General features: G+C 43.5%; 2 protein-coding genes across 3 annotated transcripts; one reads left to right on the top strand and one right to left on the bottom strand.

The window, feature by feature from the left end:
- The first annotated feature begins 11,476 nt into the window (after positions 1–11,476).
- steap3 (STEAP family member 3, metalloreductase) lies at positions 11,477–18,168 on the top strand. Of its 2 annotated transcripts, none has more exons than XM_041844539.1 (5): positions 11,477–11,565; positions 12,865–13,371; positions 13,512–14,039; positions 14,493–14,615; positions 16,369–18,168. In XM_041844539.1, the coding sequence occupies exons 2-5, from the start codon at positions 12,880–12,882 to the stop codon at positions 16,660–16,662; spliced, it is 1,437 nt and encodes a 478-aa protein (XP_041700473.1). In that variant the 5' UTR covers positions 11,477–11,565; positions 12,865–12,879; the 3' UTR covers positions 16,663–18,168. The 2 variants fall into 2 exon arrangements, with proteins under 2 accessions (XP_041700473.1, XP_041700472.1); XM_041844538.1 differs by having other exon boundaries at positions 14,493–14,657.
- A 146-nt stretch (positions 18,169–18,314) lies between these two features.
- On the bottom strand, positions 18,315–23,986 carry c23h2orf76 (chromosome 23 C2orf76 homolog). Its single transcript, XM_041844540.1, has 5 exons — positions 23,617–23,986; positions 22,640–22,690; positions 21,916–21,953; positions 21,700–21,781; positions 18,315–18,574 (listed from the first exon to the last, which is right to left on the bottom strand). Exons 1-5 carry the CDS (start codon positions 23,744–23,746, stop codon positions 18,495–18,497), a joined length of 381 nt encoding a protein of 126 aa, XP_041700474.1. The 5' UTR covers positions 23,747–23,986; the 3' UTR covers positions 18,315–18,494.
- Between the last annotated feature and the right edge of the window lie 2,966 nt (positions 23,987–26,952).

Below are 26,952 nucleotides of genomic sequence, written 5' to 3'. Positions count from 1 at the left end.
CAGAAATATTAGGACGAGCAATGTCGGAGTCCATTCACCCACAGCCAGCTAGGTACCGCAGACCCGTATACAAGTGGTTCTTCTGGGCCTCCTGGCTGTCCTCACAGGCCAGATCCAGCTTAGTCTCAGAGAGCAGGCTGACCAGGTCAGTACCGTTCTCCTTACAGTACTCCAGAGCCTCCTCCCACATCTTATTCTCCTTCACCAGACTGAACTAGGTTTTCCTCTAAGATTTTGTCTGCGCTTACATGCAGCTCTATTTAGTTTATTTTTTATCAACAACAAAAACACTCCCTAGTCCTTGCCAATGACAAGCATACCCATAACATGATGCAGCCACCACTATGTTTAAAAATATGAAAAGTGGTACTCAGTGATGTGTTGGATTTGCCCCAAACATAACGCTTTGTATTCAAGACAAAAAGTTAATTTCTTTGCCACATTTTTTGCAGTATTACTTTAGTGCCTTGTTGCAAACAGCATGCTTGTTTTGGAATATGTTTTATTCTGTACAGGCTTCCTTCTTTTCACTGTAATTTAGATTAGTATTGTGGAGTAACGACAATGTTGCTGATCCATCCTCAGTTTTCTCATATCACAGTCATTAAACTCTGTAACTGTTTAAAATCACCAATGGCCTCATGGTGAAATCCCTGAGCGGTTTCCTTCCTCTCTGGTAACTGAGTTAGGAAGGACCCCTGTATATTTGTAGTGACTGAGTGGAAGTGTTCATACACCATCCAAAGTGTAATTAATAACTTCACCATGCTCAAAGGATATTCAATGTCTACTAATAGGTGCCCTTATTTGCAAGGCATTGGAAAACCTTCCTTGTCTTTGTGGTTCAATCTGTGCTTGAAATTCACTGCTTGACTGAGGGACCTTACAGATACTTGTATGCGTGGGGTACAGAGATGGGGTAGTCATTAAAAAATCATGTTTAGCTCTTAAGGATCGGACCGACCCTTTTTTTCAATTTTCGCCTAAAATGACATACCCAAATCTAACTCCCTGTAGCTCAGGACCTGAGGCAAGGATATGCATATTCTTGATACCATTTGAAAGGAAACACGTTGAAGTTTGTGGAAATGTGAAATTAATGTAGGAGAATATAACACATTAGATCTGGTAAAAGATCATACAAAAAAAAAACATGTGTTTTCTATTTATTTTTTTGATCCATCATCTTTGAAATGCAAGAGAAAGGCCACAATATAATATTGCAGTTTAGGCGCAATTTTGATTTTGGCCAATAGATGGCAGCAGTGTGTGTGCAAAGTTTCAGATTGATCCAGTGAAGCGTTGCAATACTGGACTATATAAGTCTGCCCAAATGTACCGAATTGGTCAATTGATACATTTTCAAGTACATATAATAATATGCCATTTAGCAGACGCTTTTATCCAAAGCGACTTACAGTCATGTGTGCATACATTTTTACATATGGGTAGTCCCGGGGATTGAACCCTCTACCCTGGCGTTACAAGTGCCATGCTCTACCAATTGAGCTACAGAGGACCACATAACTATAGAGAACATACAAAAATTATATGGTAATACAAAATGTAAATTTACACACTCCCAGGAATGTCATACATGATGGTTCATTAGCTTATACACTAACTTTCACACATCTAGATGGCCGGGCGGGGTGGGTGTGGAGCCAGAGACAGCAGGGGTTCAAACTGTAGAACCAAGTTCCTACATTTGAATATAAAAATGGATTTTATCAAACAAAACTATGCTACATTTTATCTCTGGGACCCTCAGGATGACAAATCAGAGCAAGATTACTGAATGTAAGTACATTATTTACCTTCAGAGGTGAATGTATCCAACCAGTTGCCATGATAAGTTGTTGTTGTTGTTGTGCACTCTCCTCAAACAATAGCATGGTATTTTTTCACTGTAATAGCTACTGTAAATTGGACAGTGCAGTTAGATTAACAATAATTTAAGCTTTCTGCCCATATAAGACATGTCTATGTCCTGGAAAGTTTGCTGTTATTTACAACAGTCATGCTAATCACATTAGCGCACGTTAGCTCAACCGTCCCGTATACGGGACACTGATCCCACAGAGGTTAAACACTTTTATTGCACACATCATCCATGCAAATTTATGTGACTTAAGCAACATTTTACTCCTGAACTTATTTGAGCTTGCCATAACAAAGGGGTTGAATACTTATTGACTCAAGACATCTCATGTTTTAATTTTTAATCATTTGTTAAAATTTCTAAAAACATAATTCCACTTTGACATTATGGGGTACTGTGTGTACATCAGTGACACAAAATCTCATGCACCAAAGACCACCTTACAGAAAGCTGTGATGAGGAGCAGCTTAAAGGTAGTATTCTCCATGATGGCTTAGCAAATGGTACTGAGTCTCTGTGACAGTCTTCTCTTATAGTCTACCTGAAGCATCTTACCTACAGCATAGTGAGACATTGACCAATCATAGTGCTTTCTGTACCAGTAGGGAAATACACAGGGAGGACATACATGCACAAACACCCTACAATCAAACTCACACTCAAATTATGGCTCACACACCTTAAGAAATGTACTTTGAAACGCCCCTTTAAGACAAACAAGTAATCATTATTGGGGGTATTGTCCTGCATTGGGTGACGTCTTTCGGATGGGACATTAAATGGGTGTCCTGACTCTCTGTGGTCATTAAAAATCCCATGGCACATAACGTTAAAGTATGGGTGTTAAGCCCAGTGTGCCATCTAAAATTCCCAACCTGGCCCCTTTTCCACCATGGCAGTCTAATCATCGCCCTAATTCCCAATTGGCAAATATCACTCCTTATCTCACTAACCATTATAGCTGATGTGTGGTGAGCGTTCTGGCACAAAATGGTTGCCGTGCATCACCCTAGGGTGCGTGCGTGTGTTGGGGTGTCAGACTGGTAACATGCCACTCTGCTGAGTGTTGTGGGCTCTGTGCGTGACATTTAGAAAATAAAGAAACCCTACCTATGTATTTTAATCTACTATAAATATGTGGCACAATCCTAAATCAACCCCTTGCCCCTGGATCACAAGTGCCTGGAGGTACGGACTAGGTAGACAATAGATTTTACTCCTGCACAAAATATAATTGTTTATAAAGAGAATGGCAATCAACCAAACAGTATTTGCCATGGTACAAGGCCTATACATTTTTTTTAACAACATCAGAAGACAAAATAAGATAACATACAATATATATACCCAAGTGTGGACACCCCTTACAATTGGTGTAGAACGGCCTTACTGAAGAGCTCAGTGACGTTCAACGTGGCACTCACTACCAAGTTCCAAGTTGCCTCGAAGCAACTTCAGTACAAGAACTGTTCGTCGGGAGTGTCATTAAATGGGTTTCCATGGTCGAGCAGCCACACACAAGCCTAAGATCACCATGCACAGTGTCGGTTGGAGTGCTGTAAAGCTTGCCGCCATTGGACTCTGGAGCAGTGGAAACGCGTTCTCTGGAGTGACACATCCCGCTTCACCATCTGGCAGTCTGACGGACGAATCTGGGTTTGGCAGATTCCAGGAGAATGCTACCTGCACGAATGCATAGTGCCAACTGTAAAGTTTGGTGGAGGAGGAATAATGGTCTGGGGCTGTTTTTCAAGGTTCGGGCTAAGCCCCTTAGTTCCAGTGAAGATAAATCTTAACGCTACAGCATACAATGACATTCTAGACAATTCTGTGCTTCCAACTTTGTCCGACGAGCAGGTGTCCACATACACAACATGACCAAAAGTATCTATAGACTACAGAAAACAAAAATCACTTTTATATGATTTTCTAAGTGCATCTTGAAACTCTGAAATGTCAACCTCAACAAAACGGTCATCTCAGCACTTTTTTTTTTTGTAAACAGCTGAGGTATGAGGCTGGAAAATGTTTACCACTCTCAAATTCATAGACAGAGCTATGGATGCAAGGACTGACCATCCATGAGATGGTGAAAGTTTTAATCATGATATTAAAAACTAAATGATCGAGAAAACTCTACTTTAATCATGTTTTGAAGTTAGACAGTGTTTGTTTGCAATTACAATGGAGTAGAACAAGCTTGTATGTAGGGTTCTGATGGGGACAGTTGAACTAAATTCATGAGGCAATTCTAAGTTATATTCTTCAAGAATCAATAATTCATTTAAAAGTCCAAAGAAGGATGTACCATTTCCAGATTGCCCCTTTAATCCGATCTAACGACTCACTGTCCTTTCTCTCATAAACCTATTCTATACTCTTCTAATCTTTGTGTTTTTTAAATGATCAAATAAGCAAATCAAAGTAAAACATCTCAAATCTCTCAGGCGCAGTAGCAGATGAAGTTAAAATCAAATCAATTTTTATTTGTCACATGCGCCGAATACAACAGGTGTAGACCTTACAGTGAAATGCTTACTTACAAGCCCTTAACCAACAATGCAGTTCAATAAATAGTTAAGAAAATATTTACTAAATAAACTAAAGTTAAAAAATAAATAAAAAGTAGCAATACAATTACGCGGCTATATACAGGGGGTACCGGTACCGAGTCAATTTGCGGGGGTACAGCTTAGTCGAGGAAATTTGTACATGTAGGTAGGGGTAAAGTGACTACGCATAGATAATAAACAGCGAGTAGCAGCAGTGTAAAAACAAAGGGGGTGTCAATGTAAATAGTACAGGTGGCCATTTGATTAATTGTTCAGCAGTCTTATGGCTTGGGGGTAGAAGCTGTTATGGAGCCTTTTGGACCTAGACTTGGCGCTCCGGTACCGCTTGTCGTGCAGTAGCAGAGAGAACAGTCTATGACTTAGGTGATCTTTGACAATGTTTTGGGCCTTCCTCTGACACCGCCTAGTATATAGGTCCTGGATGGCAGGAAGCTTGGCCCTAGTGATGTATTGGGCAGTATGCATTACCCTCTGTAGCGCCTTACAGTCTGATACCGAGCAGTTGCCATACCAGGCGGTGATGCAACCGGTCAGGATGCTCTCGATGGTGCAGTTGTAGAACTCTTTGAGAATCTGGGGACCCATTCCAAATCTTTTCAGTCTCCGGAGGGGGAAAAGGTGTTGTCGTGCCCTCTTGACAACTGTCTTGGTGTTTGGACCATGAAAGTTTGTTGGTGATGTGGACACCAAGGAACTTGAAACTCTAGACCTGCTCCGCTACAGCCCTGTCGATGTGAATGGGGGCATGTTCGGCCCACCTTTTCCTGTAGTCCACGATCATCTCCTTTGTCTTGCTCACGTTGAGGGAGAGGTTGTTGTCCTGGCACCACACTGCCAGGTCTCTGACCTCCTCCCTACAGGCTGTCTCATCGTTGTCCGTGATCAGGCCTACCACTGTTGTGTCGTCAGTAAACTTAATGATGGTGTTGGAGTCGTGCTTGGCCGCGCATTCGTGGGTGAACAGGGAGTACAGGAGGGGACTAAGCACGCACCCCTGAGGGGCCCCCGTCTTGAGGATCAGCGTGGTAGATGTGTTGTTGCCTACCCTTACCACCTGGGGGCGGCCCGTCAGGAAGTCCAGGATCCAGTTGCAGAGGGAGGTGTTTAGTTCCAGGGTCCTTAGTTTAGTGATGAGCTTTGAGGGCACTATGGTGTTGAACGCTGTGATGTAGTCAATAAACAGGATTCTCACATACAGTGCATTCAGAAAGTATTCAGACCCCACATTTTGTTACATTACAGCCTTATTCTAAAATGTATTAAATATCAATCTACACACAATACCCCATAATGACAAAGCAAAAACAGGTTGTAATATATTTGTGGAAATGTATTAAAAATTTAAAACAAAAATACATTATTTACATAAGTATTCAGACCCTTCGCTATGAGACTCGAAATTGAGCTCAGGTGCATCCTGTTTCCATTGATCATCCTTGAGATGTTTCTACAACTTGATTGGAGTCCACCTGTGGTAAATTCAATTGATTGGACATGATTTGGAAAGGCACACACCTGTCTATATAAGGTCTCACAGTTGACAGTGCATGTCAGAGCAAAAATCAAGCCATGAGGTCGAAATAATTGTCCGTAGAGCTCCGAGACACGATTTTGTCGAGGCACAGATCTGGGGAGGGTACCAAAAAATTTCTGCAGCATTGAAGGTCCCCAAGAACACAGTGGCCGCCATCATTCTTAAATGGAAGAAGTTTGGAACCACCAAGATTCTTCCTAGAGCTGGCCGCCCGGCCAAACTGAGAAATCTGGGGAGAGGTAACCAAGAACACGATTGTCACTCTGATAAAGCTCCAGAGTTCCTCTGTGGAGATGGGAGAACCTTCCAGAAGGACAACCATCTCTGCAGCACACCACCAATCAGGCCATATGGTTGAGTGGCCGGATGGAAGCCACTGACATGAGTGTTACTGGGCGGTAGTAATTTAGGCAGGTTACCTTCGCTTTCTTGGGCACAGAGACTATGGTGATCTGCTTGAAACATGTATTACAGACTCGGTCAAGGAGAGGTTGAAAATGTCAGTGAAGACACTTGCCAGTTGGTCCACACATGCTCGGAGTACACGATCTGGTAATCAGTCTGGCCCTGCGGCCTTGTGAAGGTTGACCTGTGTAAAGGTCTTGCTCACATCGGCTATGGAGAGGGTGATCACACAGTCGCCCAGAACAGCTGGTGCTCTCATGCATGCTTCATTGTTGCTTGCCTCGAAGCGAGCATAAAAAGGCATTTAGTAGTCCGTAATAGTTTGCAAGCCCTGCCACATCCGATGAGCATCAGAGCCGGTGTAGTTGGATTCAATCTTAGTCCTGTCTTGACCCTTTGCCTGTTTGATGGTTCGTCTGTGGGCATAGCAAGATTTCTTATATGCGTGCGGATTAGTGTCCCACTCCTTGAAAGCGGCAGCTCTACCCTTTAGCTCGGTGCGGATGTGGTGGTAAATAGACGGCTACAAAAAATATAGATATAGATGAACTCTTAATTTTATTGTCCCGTTGGTTGGATAGTCTCGAACGGAGATCATCCAGTTTATTCTCCAGTGATTGCATGTTGGCCAATAGAACGGATGGTAGAGGTGGGTTACCCACTCACTGACTAATTCTCACAAGGCACCCAGATCTCCGCCCCCTGTATTTCCGTCTTTTCTTCACGTGAATGACGAGGATTTGGGCCTGGTCTCGGAGAAGCAGTATATACTTTGCATCGGATTCATTAAATAAAACATCTTCGTCCAGTTCGAGGTGAGTAATCGCTGTTCTGATATCCAGAATATATTTTCGGTCATATGAGACGGTAGCAGCAACATTATGTACAAAATAAGTTACAAACAATGCGACAAAACACATAAAATAGCACAGTTGGTTAGCAACCTGTAAAACGGCAGTCATCCCCTCCGGCGCCATTATCCAGTTGTTAAGCCTGTCTGTCTGTCAATCTCAGCAGCAGATGAAGTTGAGCCTGTCTGCCTCGCAGTCTCAGTAGCAGATGAAGTTCAGCCTTTCCTCACAGTCCCAGTTCTCCCAGCGTCCTCCCTTCCGTCACAGGGCCCCACAGAGGAGGTTCCAGGCCGAGCTCTGGGACCTCTTGAACCAGGCATTGTACTCCAGGGGGGGTCACCATTCACCCAGGTAAGGCAGGCCCGTCCACACATGGTCTGGGCCACCTGGCTCTCTTCCAAGGCCAGATCCAGCTTAGCCTCAAATGCCACACTGACCAGGTCAGTACCGTTCTCCCTACAGTACTCCAGAGCCTCTTCCCACGTATGAATTTCCTTCACCAGCAGAAATGTATTTTCAGGGCCTCCCGAGAGGCGCAGCGGTCTAAGGCACTGCATCGCAGTGCTTGAGGCGTCATTACAGACCCGGGTTCGATCCCAGGCTGTGTCACAGCCGGCCGTGACTGGGAGATCCATGAGGCGACGCACAATTGGCCCAGCGTCATTCGGGTTAGGGGAGGGCTTGACCAGCCGGGATATCCTTGTCCCATTGAGCTCTAGTGACTCCTTGTGGTGGGCCAGGCGCCTGCAAGCTGACTTCAGTTGTCAGCTGGACGGTGTTTCCTCCGACACATTGGTGCGGCTGGCTTCCGGGTTCAGCGAACAGTGTGTCAAGAAGCAGTGCGGCTTGGCAGGGTTGTGTTTCAGAGGACGCATGGCTCTCGACCTTGGCCTCTCCTGAGTCCATAGGGGAGTTGCAGCGATGAGACAATAGTCACCATGCCAACCATTTTGGTTATGTAAACCACAGGATTCCCTGTGGACAGTTGCTTGGTTGTAACTTGGACCAGAGTAGAAAGGATTCTGATTCACTTCCAACCTGTTAACTAATTGTCCTCTCTGTAGAGACCAATCCAAGCATGGTCTCTATAGTCTTCCCTCCTCCCTCTGGCTGGTGATAAAGGACAGGTCAGTGTGGTGAAGTTTGCAGTACTCTAAAGCTTCCGGACAGATTTTCATGAGAGAAACATAAATGTGCCTCCCAAATGCTCCAACGACCACCTTACAGAAAGCTATGATGAGGAGCAGCTTAAAAGTAGTGTTCTCCATGATGGCTTAGCGAATGGTATTGAGTCGCCGCGACTTTTATAGTGTTATTTTAAAGTCTACCTGAAACATCTAATCTACAGCATAGGGAGGTGTTGACAAATCAGGGATTTCTGTACCAGTAAGGAAATACATGTCATGGTACTGTATATTCATGTCATTGACATGCACTACATGACCAAAAGTATGTGGACACCTGCTCGTCGAACGTCTCATTCTAAAATTATGGGCATTAATATGGAGTTGGTCCACCCTTTGCTGCTATAACAGCCTCCACTCTTCTGGGACAGCTTTCCACTAGCCACAAGAGCATTAGTGAGGTCGGGCACTGATGTTGGGCGATTAGGCCTGGCTCGCAATCTCCATTCCAATTCATCCCAAAGGTGTTCGATGGGGTTGAGGTCAGGGCTCTGTGCAGGTCAGTCAAGCTCTTCCACACCGATCCCGACAAACAATTTCTGTATGGACCTCGCTTTGTGCATGGGGGCATTGTCATGTTGAAACAGGAAAGGACCTTCCCCAAACTGTTGGCACAAAGTTGAAAGTACAAAATTGTCTAGAATGCCATTGTATGCTGTAGCGTTAAGATTTCCCTTCACTGGAACTAAGGAGCCCGAACCATGAAAAACAGCCCCAGACCATTATTCCTCCTCCACCAAACTTTAGAGTTGGCACTATGCATTCGGGCAGGTAGCGTTCTCCTGGCATCTGCATAACCCAGATTTGTCCGTCGGACTGCCAGATGGTGAAGTGTGGTTCATCACTCCAGAGAACACATTTCCACTGCTCCAGAGTCCAATGGTAGTGAGCTTTACAGCACTCCAGCCGACGCTTAGCATTGCGCGTGGTGATCTTAGGCTTGTGTGTGGCTGCTCAGCCATGGAAACCCATTTCATGAAGCTCCTGACGTTGCTTCCAGAGGCAGTTTGGAACACGGTAGTGAGTGTTGCAACCGAGGACAGACGATTTTTACGCACTACGCGCTTCAGCACTCGGTCGCCCCGTTCTGTGTGGCCTACCACTTCGTGGCTGAGCCGTTGTTGCTCCTAGAGATTTCCACTTCACAATAACAGCACTTACAATTGACCGGGCAGCTCTAGCAGGGCAGAAATTTGACGAACTGACTTGTTGGAAAGGTGGCATCCTATGACAGTGCCACGTTGAAAGTCACTGAGCTCTTCAGTAAGGCCATTCTACTGCCAATGTTTGTCTATGGAGATTGCATGGCTGTGTGCTTGATTTTATACACCTGTCAGCAACGGGTGTGGCTGAAATAGCCGAATACACTCATTTGAAGGGGTGTCCACATACTTGTGTATATATAGTGTACCATCTGTGCATAATTGGCTATACTCCACATGTAAGCAAGCATCTTATAGCGATGACTATCTCAGATGATCATGAAAGTCACATCAGAAAGCTCCAATACAGGTAGGTGTGTGTGTGTGTGTGTGTGTATTGGCATGCTTAAACTGCAGAGTAATATTGTAGATTATGCCTAATTAGATCGTTAGGTGTCAGAGCTGTGGCCTGAGTTCTGAGAGGGAGACTTCTCTGCCCTCCTCGGGGCGACTTTGGCACCTCTACTCCACAGAGCCCACAACGCTCAGCAGAGTGACAGGTGACCCGCCTGACCCCCAACACACACACACACACACACACCCCAGGACAGGAACCAGTGTCAGCCATGTGGGAGTCATCTCCTTCCAGTCCCCAACACGTACTATCATTATGACTGGACTGGAGGAAATCAGGCTGCAATAGCACCATGGACACACTGCACTTTTCTCCATTGATCGTAGATTAATTGAACCACTGTCGACATTGATCAAATACGTCATAGATGTGCTGTTTCTCCTTACATGAGGTAGAACAAGTCACAATAGTTTGATCAGAATGACATACTAGCTATGTGACACAGAGCCAGAGCATCCCTAAAAGTGAGTTAGCAAAAAAAAATAGAGTAAATCACATGTAAAATAACTTGTGGAGGATCCTGTTTGGGTCCATTTTATGGAAATAAATGGCCCAAAGCGATGAAGTAAAGCGTGAAGGATGGATAAGGATGTTTGGATGAGTGAGCGGGGACAGGGCTAAATAAAACCTTTTATGAACTATTAAAAGGGACAGTTCACTCCAAAATCAACATTTGTTGGATGTTTTTTTTCTGACCTTAAAAGTTATGTTGTGATGAATTCACATCCCATCCCATGTCATTGGTATGGTATGTCTGCCTCAACCTCAAATTAATAGAAAAGATTAGCACTGAATAAAATCCTGAATTTGCACTGCTCATCTTTACCATTCTCTTTGGATTGAAGCATATGGATCTACATAACAGGTTGCCTGGGACATTGACTTATTTCATAAGTACACTCCAGTTGAGGTTGAAAACATCTAAAAGTGACCAGCAACTCCAATGTGTTTGGCCCTCCTGTAGCTCAGTTGGTAGAGCATGGTGCTTGCAACGCCAGGGTTGTGGGTTCGATTCCCACTGGGTGTCAGTATGAAAAATGTATGCACTCACTAACTGTAAGTCGCTCTGGATAAGAGCGTCTGCTAAATTACAAAAATGTAAATATAATGGTAAGTCACCTCTCTCTGAGACTCTATCCAAGCACAGTACAACAGTGACACCTGCCGGGAAAAGTATAATCTGTTGCCCTGCGTTAGTAAGTATGCACTATTGAACAAATCTCATATGTAACAACTTCACGAAGAAAACAAATATTATATTTAAATATATATTTAAAAAAACAAATTATGCGACTGAAAATCCAATAAAGATACAGCAACCTTTAATATCATATATCAGTGTGTTTTTACATGGCAAATTTTACACAACAGCTCATTTAATTATATATTATGAAACCGCTTGGTTATTATTATCTGTCTATTCGGATCACAAGGAACTGCAAATTGCACGGGTGTTCTGCACGGCCATATTTATCTTCCGTACACAGACACAGACAGACCGAACGATGTGGGAGTGTTGTTATAACGCAGTTCGGCGTCTGCAAGGTATATGACGGATTCTGCTTCATAAACAACACAAGTAAGTGCAATGAGTATGCGCCCTGAAGAACAAACTATTGACATAAAATACATATGATATTATTCCCTTGTCGTGCTGTTTGGCAGTGTTAAATAAATGCATTTCTTACGCTACATGGCCAAAAGTATCTGGACACCCTTCAAATTAGTGGATTCGGCTATTTCAGCCACACCCGCTGCTGACAGGTTTATAAAATCTAGCACACAGCTATGCTATCTCCATAGACAAACATTGGCAGTAGAATGGCCTTACTGAAGAGCTCAGTGACTTTCAACGTGGCACCGTCATAGGATGCCAACTTTCCAACAAGTCAGTTCGTCGAATTTCTGCCCCAGTCAACTGTAAGTGCTGTTATTGTGAAGTTGAAACGTCTAGGCCCCTTAGTTCCAGAAGGGAAATCGTAACGCTACAGCATACAATGACATTCTAGACGATTCTGTGCTTCCAACTTTGTGGCAACAGTTTGGGGAACGCCCTTTCCTGTTTCAGCATGACAATGCCCCGTGCACAAAGCGAGGTCCATACAGAAATGGTTTGTCGATATCGGTCTGGAAGAACTTGACTGGCCTGCACAGAGCCCTGACCTCAACTCCATCAAACACCTTTGGGATGAATTGGACCGCCGACTGTGAGCCAGGCCTAATCGCCCAACATCAATACCCAACCTCACTAATGCTCGTGGCTGAATGGAAGCAAGTCCCCGCAGCAATATTCCAACATCTAGTGGAAATCCTTCCCAGAAGGGTGGAGGCTGTTACAGCAGCAAAAGGGGGACCAACTCCAGATGAATGTCCATGATTTTGGAATGAGATGTTCGACGAGCAGGTGTCCACATACTTTTGTGTAGTTGGCAGAGGACACTACATAATTTGATACTTGGACAGGAAAAGGGACATGTGACATGGGAGTTTTTCCTAGCCACCTTGCTTCTACATCTGCATTGCTTGCTGTTTGGGGTTTTAGGCTGGGTTTCTGTATAGCACTTTGTGACATCTGCTGATGTAAAAAGGGCTTTATAAATAAAATGTAATTGATTGATTGATATTTGAATGGTTACATGATGATGAAAATGTAAAGCCATTCGAGAATTTAGTGGCAGTATTACAGCAGAGATTTGTCCAAGAATGATATGGCTATTTCATGTGGATATGGCTCTTGTTTGCATTATGGTGCCATAGTTGAACTTAACATGAAGTTTTGTGTTTTCATGTGTGCTTTCCCAACTATTATTGTAATAACTATGTAATAACAATGTGTAGTATTAATAGTATGTAATAACAGCCTCAACGCCTCTTCCAGCTCTACAGGTCCAGCATGCCTCTGGGCGACATGAGGACACCCCTGCTGTCCGACTCATTTGACGCCCCAGAAGAACCCCTGCCCTGTGACCCGGGAAACCCCACAGTGGGCATCCTAGGTTCAGGCGATTACTCCCGCTCCCTGGCTGTGCGATTAATTGCCTGTGGATATAGGGTAGTGGTCGGCAGCCGTAACCCAAAGCATATAGCCACGGGACTGTTTCCTGATGGGGTTCAGCTTCTCACACAGCGGGAGGCGATGGTTGGCACAGAGAAGGTTGTCTTTGCTGCTCTCTACCCAGAACACTACCACACCCTGGTGGGGTTGAGGGATGTGCTGGCTGGGAAGGTGCTGGTGGATGTGAGCAACGCCACCAGGCTTAACAGTGGAGAGCCGTCTAACGCTGAGAGGCTGGCGGAGCTGTTCCCAGAGAGCAGAGTGGTGAAGGGCTTCAATGTGGTCTCAGCCTGGGCCCTGCAGACTGGAGCTCACGACGGCAGCAGGCAGGTGAGAGTCTCCGTGTATATACTGTACATACTACTCCACACATTGTATATGTAGTTATAGAAGTCGCACACCGACAGGCAGACACACACCCACACAGTGTGAGCCTCAATGTCCCCTAATCAGTCCGCTCCCCCTCCCAGGTCCTGATCAGCAGTGACTGTCCTGAGGCCAAGAGAACTGTGATCCAGCTGGCTCGCTGTATGAGTTTCCTGGCCGTGGACATGGGAGGCCTTGCTACCTCTAGGCACATCGAGGACGCCCCCCTGCGCCTCTTCCCATCCTGGGGCGGCCCCCTAATGGTCACCTTCCTCCTCATCCTCTTCTTCTATGGCTACAACTTCCTGCGTGGCGTTCTCATGCCCTACCTGTCCCGGGGGCAAAACAACTTCTACCAGCTGCCCCTGGAGACAGTGAACGAGACGCTGCCAGCAGTGGCCCTGGTGATCCTGGCGCTGGTCTACCTGCCGGGACTGTGGGCTGCCGCGCTGCAGCTGGTCCGGGGCACCAAGTACAGCCGATTCCCCGGCTGGCTGGACCACTGGATGGGGAGACGCAAACAGCTAGGCCTTCTGAGCTTCCTGTGTGCCGGGCTGCATGCGGTCTACAGTATGTGTCTGACCCTGCGCAGGGCTTCTCAATACAGGCTGTTAGATGCAGCGTACAGACAGGTGAGTGGTTGGAGTCTGTTGAACAGGTTGTTCATAGTCTGTTGAACAGGTTGTTCATAGTTAGTTGAACATCTATAATCCATCAGTAGGGGACTATCCAAATAAAGTGTTACCAACCGTGGTTGGTGATGTTGTCACTGCTGTGGAGCAGTAGGCCAGGGCTGTATTTTGAACTCTCACTGAGTGTGAACATGACGCAACAGAGTGTTGCTGAGGCCTAATTAACAGACTGACTCCCTTAAGAGCTGCTTCCTGGGGGCAGGATGCTGCTCACGCACACAGCTCTCCCATGGAGCGTTGTTCACAAGTGGGAGAAGGCTGTGTGTGCTCATTAGTTGATCCACAGATGAAGTGTTCCTACCACACTTCTCACCGTTTCCCAGTGTTTTAATGCTTTTTTCTGCATCAGGGAATCATTTGGTTTTCCACTAACCGGTCTTTGTGCCCCTCCAGGTGAAGGCGGGAGTGGAGCATTCCTGGGAGGAGCCTCAGGCGTGGAGATCGGACCTTTATCTGTCCTCTGGCATTCTGGGACTTGGTGTTCTGACTCTTCTGGCCATCACATCTCTACCCTCGGTGGGTAACGCCCTCAATTGGAGAGAGTTCACCTTTGTACAGGTGAGTAGCTACAGTGAGGGAAAAAAGTATTTGATCCCCTGCTGATTTTGTACATTTGCCCACTGACAAAGAAATGATCAGTCTATCATTTTAATGGTAGGTTTATTTAAACAGTGAGAGACAGAATAACAACAACAAAATCCAGAAAAATGCATGTCAAAAATGTTAAAAATATATTTGCATTTTAATGAGGGAAATAAGTATTTGACCCGCTCTAAATCAGAAAGATTTCTGGCTCCCAGGTGTCTTTTATACAGGTAACGAGCTGAGATTAGGTGCACACTCTTAAAGGGAGTGCTCCTAATCTCAGCTTGTTACCTGTATAAATGACACTTGTCCACAGAAGCAATCAATCAATCAGATTCCAAACTCTCCACCATGACCAAGACCAAAGAGCTCTCCAAGGATGTCAGGGACAAGATTGTAGACCTACACAAGGCTGGAATGGGCTACAAGACCATCGCCAAGCAGCTTGGTGAGAAGGTGACAACAGTTGGTGCGATTATTCGCAAATGGAAAAAACACAAAATAACTGTCAATCTCCCTCTGCCTGGGGCTCCATGCAAGTTCTCACCTCGTGGAGTTGCAATGATCATGAGAACGGTGAGGAATCTGCCCAGAACTACACGGGAGGATCTTGTCAATGATCTCAAGGCAGCTGGGACCATAGTCACCAAGAAAACTATTGGTAACACAATACGCCGTGAAGGACTGAAATCCTGCAGCACCCGCAAGGTCCCCCTGCTCAATAAAGCACATATACAGGGCCATCTGAAGTTTGCCAATTAACATCTGAATGATTCAGAGGAGAACTGGGTGAAAGTGTTGTGGTCAGATGAGACCAAAATCGAGCTCTTTGGCATCAACTCAACTCGCCGTGTTTGGAGTAGGAGGAATGCTGCCTATTACCCCAAGAACACCATCCCCACCGTCAAACACGGAGGTGGAAACATTATGCTTTGGGGGTGTTTTTCTGCTAAGGGGACAGGACAACTTCACCGCATCAAAGGGACGATGGACGGGGCCATGTACCGTCAAATCTTGGGTGAGAACCTCCTTCCCTCAGCCAGGGCATTGAAAATGGGTCGTGGATGGGTATTCCAGCATGACAATGACCCAAAACACACGGCCAAGGCAACAAAGGAGTGGCTCAAGAAGAAGCACATAAAGGTCCTGGAGTGGCCTAGCCAGTCTCCAGACCTTAATCCCATAGAACATTTGTGGAGGGAGCTGAAGGTTCGAGTTGCCAAACGTCAGCCTCGAAACCTTAATGACTTGGAGAAGATCTGCAAAGAGGAGTAGTACAAAATCCCTCCTGAGATGTGTGCAAACCTGGTGGCCAACTACAAGAAACGTCTGACCTCTGTGATTGCCAACAAGGGTTTTGCCACCAAGTACTAAGTCATGTTTTGCAGAGGGGTCAAATACTTATTTCCCTCAATAAAATGCAAATCAATTTATAACATTTTTGACATGTGTTTTTCTGGATTTTTTTGTTGTTATTCTGTCTTTCATTGTTCAAATAAACCTAACATTAAAATTATAGACTGATCATGTCTTTGTCAGTGGGCAAATGTACAAAATCAGCAGGGGATCAAATACTTTTTCCCCTCACTGTAACAGCACGTGATACTTCATACTGTCGTATGCACCCGTAGTTTATTGCAACATTTTGAGCGGTTTTCTATCATCAGTGTTTCTGTCTCTCCAGTCAGGGTTGGGGTACGCTGCCTTGACTCTCTCCATCATGCACACCCTCTTCTTCGGCTGGGACTTTGCTTTCTTCTCATTTGCTTACCCTTACTACATGCCCCCCACATACCTGCTGGCACTGATCCTGCCCTGTCTGGTCCTGGTGGGTCGGCTCATCCTGGCGCTGCCCTGCCTGGCGTTCAGACTAGCAAAGATACGTCGAGGCTGGGAGAGCCCATGCCACCACCCTCCTCAGACCCATGAGGACACAGCCAATGGCGTGCTGCCCAGGGACTTGAGTGGTGATGTGTGACGGTCCAATCAAGTGTTAGAGACTCAGTGCAAATCCATTCTCTAGCTCTGATGAAGGTTATTTGCACATTTGTCTGGCAGACACTATGGCACTTTAATGCCACACTATTTGAATCCGAATAAGAAACAAACTCAAGAAAAGTGTTACTATTTTTCTAGAAACTGAAATACTTTAAAGTTACCTCACAGAACAAGTCCACTATACAACTACCTTCTGTTAAGATAAATCATGTATGCTCTTTGTTTAACTGGGTTAAGAAACATAAGAAATATGTATAGCTGTCACAGTATCATAGCAAGCCATTTCATATTTGACTAGACCTCTAAGCTTCTCTTGGGTGAAGGAGAAGAATGTGACCACTTTCTGGTCAATTTCAGCATATTAAAAATCTCCAAACCCACTATTCGACAAGATTTACCAACCAGAAGTGCCTGGATTGAGCCTCGACTGAGAAGCTGCACTTCACCCTGAAATAGGAACATTTTATCTAGACAGAAGTCTGTATAAGGGCATTGGATTAGTGTTAGAGACCTAGACAATACAGTCAGTCTTTGCTGTTCAGCTGTGTGTTGCTGCTCTGTCGCTTCCAGACAGAGTCTGTGTGGAGCTCCAGTCCTAACAGCATCATTATGTAAGGAGACTGGACACATCATCACAGTCACAAAACACGTAACTACTGTCAACCTGGGAAATTAACAATTAACTGAAGGAAAGTGTTTTCAGCGCACACATAACGTGCGATATACACTCACCCCGTTTGTGAAAATGGATCGCTCCTACAGACAGTGAGTCACGTGGCTGCGGCTTGCTATATAAAGCAGGCAGACAGGCATTGAGGCAGTCAGTTACTGTTTGAATGAAAGTTAGAATGGGCAAAACGAGTGCCCTAAGCGACTGAGCGTGGTATGATCGTGTGGGCCAGGTGCGCCGGATCCAATATCTCAAAACGTCCGCACTCCTGGGCTTTTCACATACGACAGTGTCTAGGGTTTACCGAGTATGATGCGACAGACAAAAAATATCCAGTCAGCGGCAGTCCTGTGGGTGAAAACTGCACATTGAGAGGTTGAAGGAAAATGTCAAGAATCGTGCACACTAACAGGCGGGCCACAAACAGACAAATAACGGCGCAGAACGGCATCTCGGAACGCACTACTCGTTGATCCTTGTCACAGATGGGCTATTGCAGCAGACAACTACACCGGGTTCCACGCCGATCAGCTAAAAACAAGAAGAGTCTCCAGTGGGCACGCAATCACCAACACTGGACAATTGAGGAGTGGAAAAACATCACCTGGTCTGACGAATCCCGGTTCCTGTTGAGTCATGTTTGTGATACATTTGTGTGTGTGTAATGCAGTACCTTATTTACTTGTAAAAACTAGAATAAGCAAAGCTAGTGGTTTCTCTATTGAATATTAACGCTTATGTGCCATATTTGGACCCATCTCGGCAAGGGGGGAAATACTGCACTGTACTTATGCAATAAATATGTTTTTAGATGTATTTTTTCAAACTGGTGATTTAATTTGGAATCATGTTTACAATAATAAAACATAGGTCTTACAGGAAACAAATAAGTACAAAGAAAATCAATGCATAATCATATTCAACACTACCAGATAAAGGAAAAGTGCATTTCAGTGGAGGTATAAAATCGAGGCAGATACCATTTTATTTTTTATATGAATGGCATGTTAAATGAAAACACTCCCACTTTCATCTGAAGGCACAGATCACCCCCCATAACCTTCCATCCATGTGTATCCTCCATGTCAGATCAGAATCCCCTCTCCCGTGGTGAAGTGGAGGATGAAGGCCAGTAAACACCCTTACCACCAGGCTGGTTGGGGGTTAGCTTTAAAGAGCTCATAATCCTCTTTCCTGAAGAAGGCCAATTCTGTTTCATTTGCTGAAACAAAAAAACAGGAATAAAACAGGGCCCTTCACTTTGACAATATTTCATTACCAGGATGTTGACTGAATGTACAGTTCAAAATGTAGTACACACTTTAGTCTTATAAGCTATGTGATGTTTTGGTCAGCAAGTGTACCAGTCTTTCCCCTAAATTTCACTGTGACAATAAAAACACACGCGACCAAAAGTATGTGGACATGTGCTCGTCAAACATATTCCAAAATCACGGGCATTAATATGGAGTTGGTCCCCCCTTTGCTGCTATAACAGCCTCCACTCTTCTGGGAAGGCTTTCCACTAGATGTTGGAACATTGCTGCGGGGACTTGCTTCCATTCAGCCACAAGAGCATTAGTGAGGTCGGGGGTGGTGGAAAGTACTTAAGTAAAAATACTTTAAAAGTACTACTTTTGTCATTTTTTGGGGGTAACTTTTACTTTACTACATTCCAAAAGAAAATAATGTACTTTCTACTCCATACGTTTTCTTTGACACCCAAAAGTACTTGTTACATGTTGAGTGCTTAGCAGGACAGGAGAATGGTCAAATTCACACACTTATCAAGAGAACACGTGGTCATCCCTACTGCCTCTGATCTGGCAGACTCACTAAACACAAATGCATCATTTGTAAATTATGTCAGAGTGTTGGAGTGTACCCCTGGTTATCCATACATTTTTAAAACAAGAAAATGGTGCCGTCTGGTTTGCTTAATATAAGGAATTTGAAATTATTTATACTTTTACTTTTGATACTTAAGTATATTTAGAACCAAATACTTTGACTTTTACTCAAGTGTATTGTAATGGGTGACTCACGTTTACTTGAATAACTTTCTATTAAAAAAGGTATCTATACTTTTACTCAAGTATGACAATTGGGTACTTTGTCCACCACTAGAGGTCGGGCGATTAGACCTGGCTAGCAGTCGGCGTTCCAATTCATCCCAAAGGTGTTTAAATGGGGTTGAGGTCAGGGCTCTGTGCAGGCCAGTCAAGTTCTTCCAGACCGATATCGACAAACCATTTCTGTATGGACCTCGCTTTGTGCACGGGGCATTGTCATGCTGAAACAGGAAAGGGCGTTCCCCAAACTGTTGCCACAAAGTTGGAAGCACAGAATCGTCTAGAATGTCATTGTACGCTGTAGCGTTACGATTTCCCTTCACTGGAACTAAGGGGCCTAGCCCGAACCATGAAAAACAGCCACAGACCATTATTCCTCCTCCACCAAACTTTACAGTTGGCACTATGCATTAGGGCAGGTAGCATTCTCCTGACATCCGCCAAACCCAGATTCGTCCGTCAGACTGCCAGATGGTGAAGCGTGATTCATCACTCCAGAGAACGCGTTTCCACTGCTCCAGAGTCCAATGGCAGTTGTTGCTTCTAGACATTTCCACTTCACAGCATTTACAGTTGACCGGGGGAGCTCCAGCTGGGCAGAAATTTGACGAACTGACTTGTTGGAAAGGTGGCATCCTATGACAGCGCCACGTTGAAAGTCACTGAGCTCTTCAGTAAGGCCATTCTACTGCCAATGTTTATCTATGAAGATTGCATGGCTGTGTGCTCCATTTGCCAAATCCACTAATTTGAAGGAGTGTCCACACATACATACACACACAGTGCCCTCGAGAACGTATTCACACTCCTTGACATTTTCCACATTGTGTTCCAGCCTGAATTTAAAATGGATTTAGATTTTTTTTTGTCACTAGCCTACACACCATAATGTCAAAGTGGAATAATGTTTTTAGAAATATTTACAAATTAATTAAAAATGAAAAGCTGAAATGTCTTGAGTCAATAAGTATTCAACCCCTTTGTTATGGCAAGACTAAATATGTTCAGGAGTAAAAATGTGCTTAACAAGCTACATAATTAGTTGTATGGACTCACTGTGTGCAATAATATTGTTTAAAAAATAAAATATGACTACCTCATCTCTGTACCCCACACATACAATTATCTGTAAGGTCCCTCAGTCGAGCAATGGTGACTTTAAAACAGTTACAGAGTTTAATGGCTGTAATAGGAGAAAACTGAGGATGGATCAACAACATTGTAGTTAATTCACAATACAGTATACTAACCTAATTGACAGTGAAAATAAGTAAGCCTGTTCAGAATAAAAAAAATATTCCAAAACATGCATCCTGTTTGCAACAAGGCACTAAAGAAATACTGCAAAAAATGTGTCAAAGCAATTAACTTTTTGTCCTGAATACAAAGTGTTATGTTTGGGGCAAATCCAATAGAACACATTACTGAGTACCACCTTTCATATTTTTAAGCATAGTGGTGGCTTTATCATGCAGCTGTCGTTAAGGACTGGAGTTTTTCTGGATAAAAATTTCAATGGAGCTAAGCACAGGCAAAGTCCTAGAGGAAAATCTGGTTCAGTCTGCTTTCCACCAGACACTGGGAGACAAATTCACCTTTCAGCAGGACAATAACCTAAAACACAAGGCCAAATCTACACTGGAGTTGCTTACCAAGAAGACAGTGAATGTTCCTGAGTGCGAGTTACAGTTTACTTAAATCTGCATGAAAATCTATGGCAAGACCTGAAAATCATTGTCTGGCGATGATCAACAACCAATTTGACAGAGCTTGAAGAATTTATAAAATAATAAAATGGGCAAATGTTGCACAATCCAGGTGTGGAAAGCTCTTAGAGACTTAACCAGATAGACTCACAGCTGTAATCGCTGCCAAAGGTGATTCTAACATGTATTGACTCAGGGGTTTGAATACTTATCTAATCAAGAGATATATATATATATATATATATATTTAGGTTTTATTTTTCCATGAATCCTTTACAAATGTTCAATTATTTTCTTCCACTTTGACATTATAGTATTTTGTGTAGATCGTTGACAAAAAAGGAAAATTAAATAAATTTTAATCCCACTTTGTAACAACAAAATCTGGAAAAAGTCAAGGGGTGTGAATACTTTCTGAAGGCACTGTGTGTGTGTGTGTATGTATATATATAAATAATGTAGATCTTTAGATGTATGACCCAGGAAGACCCCATCCGCCACCATCCCCCCCCTAACTCTTCCTAGGGGAAACAGTGTACAGTATGTGTGCAAAAACAAGATGACTATACCAATGCCTGCTGCTCTTAGGGTTAGTCCATCTTGCAGAATAAGCTTGTCATCGTCCTCCAAACTCATCACCAACTCATTTGTCTGCAAACAGGACATTTATCATTTTGGTTGGCTTTATAAAACACAATTATTTAGAACAAACAATGGGAGAGATTTAACAGGCTTATTGATATAACTATCTGAGTGTATATGTAAGGTGTCAAGAAGAAGGATACCTTTGCGCCATGTGCCTGGTGGATGATCTTCATTGTATCTTCAAATGATACATTATGTAGAAGTTAAGACATCAAATCAATGTAATGCATGTATCGAGAATGCATGTCAATGGGTCCAACAATGTTTAGTGAAGGATAACATTGAAATGTTGCTGGCATCATTCTCAGAACATAATTGACTCCTAAACCCTACCATTAATATCAAATGTCTCGGGCACAGGTGTCAAACTTATTCCACTGCTGGCCAAGTGTCTGCAGGTTTTCACTCCTCCCTTGTCCTTGATTGATGAATTAAGGTCACTGATTAGTAAGGAACTCCCCACACCTGGTCTTCTCTGGCTCAATTGAAAGGAAAAACCTGTAGACACCAGACCCTCCATGGATCGAGTTTGACACCCCTGGTCTAGGGGCAATGCCAATGGTAGGGGTTAGGGTAGCCGATTAAACTCAAATCCACGACTGGACTGGAGCCCCGACGTCACATAAAACTACTGATTTCAGCACCCAAAGAATAGCCAGCAATTACAGATGACATTGTTCTTTGTAATTGCGGGCTATTCTTTTGATGCTGAAATCAGTCGTTTTTTATTACAAACGTAATTGTATGTGACGTCGGAGCTCCAGTCTGCCGACACTAGTCGCAACTCAACTCCATCGTAGTCGTATTGGTGTCTATTTGGAAGTGGGCAGCAGAAGCCACTACTAAAATGCAGCCATAACTTACCATAGCCAAACTTCTTAAAGGGGGGTGGTAGACCGGACCTCGTGCTAACATCTAGAAGGGACAACACAACATGTATGGAACCACAAAGGAAGATGGAATGTCGTAGAATAATATTTTTCATGGCATGATGTAGGGCGTTCACTCACGGCTGTACAATATTGAGAAAAACTGGGCAATTCAAGAGGGTGTTAAGAAATGAGGGTAAAAACGTCATTTTCTTTGCCCTATGTCATTATAAATGACAGATTGTTTTCTACAATATTATACTTTTACTTGATAGTGTTGATTAAATAAGAACGTTAATTTGCTGTAACCGTTACTAGTTTAGACAGCACCGCTCTTGGATGCATCTCTCATATTTGGTGTTGTGAGGTGGTACCATTTGGAGGTGTTTCCGCTGGTTGGACCAATCAAAATCAACGTGATACCTTAGTCATTTTCACCTCCAGATCCTTGGCTTCCATTGCCTATAACCGCAATCAATCTACGTTGAGAGGGGCAGTTTATATAGCGTTTTACAGGGAAAGGTTAAGAAATACACAAAAACAGATCGTCTTCGTAGAGGGTGGATATTGAAACTCAGTCTGTTAGTTTAGTAAATGAATATATACTTTGTCCCTATTTAGTATTGTATTCAGCGGATTTAATTGAAAAAGCCCATGTTTTCAGCCACTAGTTAGCTTGTCAGTTGACGGTCTAAATTAGCGCCGTTCTGCCGCGCCACAGAATTATATTGAAGTTTCCACTTTTTGATCATGCCTGTAATGACATTCCATTCACTCTAAACATGCTAAATTCTCAGAGTAAATAGTCGGTAACTTTTGAACCATATATGGTAGACATGGGGTTTGGCCTTTTGTTTTTCTGACTGAATGTTCTATTGAATGGACATATAAACCTTGAATTAATTAATCATTTTATGGGTGAACACCCTACATAATGTTTAGCTAGTTACCAAAAAAAAAAATCCTACTTACCATTTTTCACAAACTGGATAAATTCCTCGACCGTTTGATCTAAATTCACGCAACTAAATACAACTGGCTTGAAGTTTCGGTGCTCAAACGACCTTACCAACCGTACAGTGAGGACTGCCTCGCTGGACATACTGTAGCTGGCTAGCTAACGTTAGGTGACTGTTTACTTCTAGCTAGCAAAGCAAATTTCTCCTTACAGTGAAATGTCGACACTGTAGCCTTTTAAGTTTATACTGACGCACATACTAATTTAGAAACCCGAGCTGAACCTTTATAGCTAGATACTGGTTAGGATTAGTATGTTCCTAAATGAAGTTTCCGCAAATAAACACACGCGCTTCCGGGTTTGACGGCCCTTCGCAAGACAAGAGCAAACGAATGTGTGCTCAACTGCTCAGACTCGATGTGTTGATATGTCTATAATTTCAAATATATATATATATTTTCACATAAACTTTAATTAAAACTACGGTTTTGTAAACTATTTAAATATGTTATTGTTGAACGTTTGTACATATTTTACTTGTCAGTAAATAGTTTTTGTCTATGTTTTGTGTCATACTATTCAAGTAGTTAAAAGATCTGAATATACTTAGTTTACTTTAGGTCCACTCTATTATAGGGACCCGAAGGCCTACTTCAAGCGTCTGTAAATTGGATGCAAATCTTTTCCGTTAATGCAGTTAATTGTATTTTACTTCCTGTGAAAACGTTATATAAAAAGTACATCTTCATCTGGAATTTATTAAGAGCAACCACATGGTGTGTATGATATCATCCTAAACCTAGCAGCTGCAGCTGCTAGGTTACCTTCCTGGCCAACCTGACAACAACAATTAATCCCTGGTCTATCTAACATTCCCTCATGACTGTTATGAGACTCAATAGACAAGGAATGTTCAAAGGCTATGGCAGCACCTGCTTGCCACATAATACAAGTCTGTCAAAGGCACATTATATGGCATATGATATAAGGCTGCCTGAGTGAGTAAAAAGAGGGGGAGTAGAACCAAAGAATATCTGATAGAATGGCTATGGTAGTGGGTAGTACAGGGACAAAGGGCATACCCGTTTGTAATATAGGCCAATGTGGCAGACACCATAGTAGAGATACATATTTAATTATGTGGCAGACACACACATTCCCATGACCCCGTGCCCTACTTTAGTGGGAACACTCGTCCCCATGTATTAAGAGCTTTGATTGGTTACCTTTACTCACCCCTACCAATGGAGATGTTGCGTGAAGTGTCAGTCATTGAATCTACCAATGGAATTGAGGGGGTGGTATCACCTCAAGCAGTAATGAAAAGCAGGCATGAACAGTCTACCACAGAACTCCCGCCTCCAGTAGTTGATCTAGAAGTGTTGGAGAGACTACAGAAAGATAGGGAGGGTGTTGATCCATCTGATGTCTTTAAGAGACGTCTGAAAACTATGTATCAGGATTTTGTGGCCATTTACACAGATGGTTCAAAAGATCCAAGGACAGGATGTACTGGGTCAGCATTTGTAGTGCAGGAATGTGGGATGGAAGTCAGGAAACGTATTACAGATCATCTGGCTGTATATACAGCGGAACTGATGGCCATAGTGTTGGCCTTGCAGTGGGTGGAGGAAGTCAAACAAGACAGAGTAGTTATTTGTGTGGTCCTCTGTAGCTCAGCTGGTAGAGCACGGCGCCTGTAACGCCAAGGTAGTGGGTTCGATCCCCGGGACCACCCATACACAAAAATGTATGCACGCATGACTGTAAGTCGCTTTGGATAAAAGCGTCTGCTAAATGGCTTATTATTATTATTATTATTATTTGCTCTGATTCATGTGCAGTGTTAAAGAGTCTCCAGTCCTTTAGCTCACGTAGCAGACAAGACCTGCTTTATGGGGTGCTAGAAACCCATGGCAGGATTAAACAGATGGGTATTCAGATAAGATTTACTTGGGTCCCAGCCCATGTGGGGGTGGAGGGGAACGAGGCAGTAGATGAACAGGACAAACAAGCACTTAGTAGTGGGGATGTTGATGTTGAAGTTTCAATGAGCAAGGCAGATGCAAAAAGACTGATATATATACAGTGATGGTGCAGAGATGGCAGGAGCAGTGGAATAGAGATAATAAGGGAAGGCATTTATTTCAAGTACAGAGGAAAGTCGGGGAGGGGAGGACGGCAGGAAGGGACAGAAGAGAGGAGGCTATTTTTACAAGATTAAGGGTGGGACACAGCCAGTTGAATAAGACATTACATGTGATAGGAAAGCATCCAAAAGGAAATTGTGATTATTAGATATAGTCTCAAATATTTTGTTATATTTTTTAAGAGCAACAGGGCTGGCAGGTAGGATTTAGTTTCTCCCTGTCGCTGGCCCACACTCCAGTACAGTAGGTGGCGGTAATGCACCATAACGTTGGATGCCAACCGCTGATAAACCCCACTGAAGAAGAAGTCTACCACAGAGTTTCTAAACCCAGAGGACCAACATCGCGATACTTCGCGAAGCAAACTCGACAGACCAGACCGGGGTTTGGTATCTGGAAGGTCAATGAGAGAAGTGAAAAATTCGTCCTTAGTTGTTAATTTTCTCGATTTCTAAAGGCACAACCTAGATTCGAGCCAATGTCTTAAGTAGCTGAACATGTTATTACTCCAACCTCGTGAAAATGACAAACGGACACCTTTTCTCTTTATATACAAACAACAAAGTAAAAATGAAACACAAACGCAACAACCACCATAATTGATACACACCTGTCCACGAACACACAAAAATAGACAGTAGCTTCCCCTTTCAATACACAAACATACTGTACATCAAATCCCCCTCACATAGAAATGTCATACTCCTCAAGATGGTCAAGATAAGGCTTCCAGACTTTATCAAACACATCCAATCTCTGCTAAACACATCCATTCTCTGCCCAACTTTATCAAACTCTGAATCTAGTGGAATGTAACTACATCACAGGTGGCTGCTTAGGGGAGGACAGCTCATAATAATGTCTGGAACGGAGTGTATAGAATGGCATCAAACACATGGAAACCATGTGTTGGAAGTATTTGATACCATTCCACCTATTCCACTCCAGCCATTACCACGAGCCTGTCCTCCCCAATTGAGGTGCCATCAACCTCCTGTGAACTACATAGTTCAGCCCTCCAGTTAGTTATTGAGGGTGAGTATGATGCTTTCCAATTGATAGCTATACATTTTGTTGCAGCAATTAGACAGAGGTTACAAAACTTTCTTTGATATTGGTCACCAATATCTACATTTCCCAACAGACATAATCATGGAGATGGATGGATATAAATTCCTAAACACAATGATGTGATAGCAC

This window comes from Coregonus clupeaformis, chromosome 23, assembly GCF_020615455.1.
Source record: "Coregonus clupeaformis isolate EN_2021a chromosome 23, ASM2061545v1, whole genome shotgun sequence".
Classification (NCBI taxonomy): domain Eukaryota; kingdom Metazoa; phylum Chordata; class Actinopteri; order Salmoniformes; family Salmonidae; genus Coregonus; species Coregonus clupeaformis.
Note: the sequence above shows the minus strand (reverse complement) of the source record. Positions and strands in the feature narration are given on the sequence as shown.

Bases quoted from the DNA above. Each gene is read 5' to 3' on its own strand.
- steap3 (XM_041844538.1), top strand. From the start codon at position 12,880: ATGCCTCTGGGCGACATGAGGACACCCCTGCTGTCCGACTCATTTGAC. The intron at 13,372-13,511 runs GTGAGAGTCTCC...TCCCCCTCCCAG, and splicing joins CTCACGACGGCAGCAGGCAG to GTCCTGATCAGCAGTGACTG. The intron at 14,040-14,492 runs GTGAGTGGTTGG...GTGCCCCTCCAG, and splicing joins TAGATGCAGCGTACAGACAG to GTGAAGGCGGGAGTGGAGCA.
- c23h2orf76 (XM_041844540.1), bottom strand. From the start codon at position 23,746: ATGTCCAGCGAGGCAGTCCTCACTGTACGGTTGGTAAGGTCGTTTGAG. The intron at 21,954-22,639 runs GTAAGTTATGGC...TATCATTTGAAG, and splicing joins CTTTAAGAAGTTTGGCTATG to ATACAATGAAGATCATCCAC. The intron at 21,782-21,915 runs GTATCCTTCTTC...TCCTGTTTGCAG, and splicing joins ACCAGGCACATGGCGCAAAG to ACAAATGAGTTGGTGATGAG.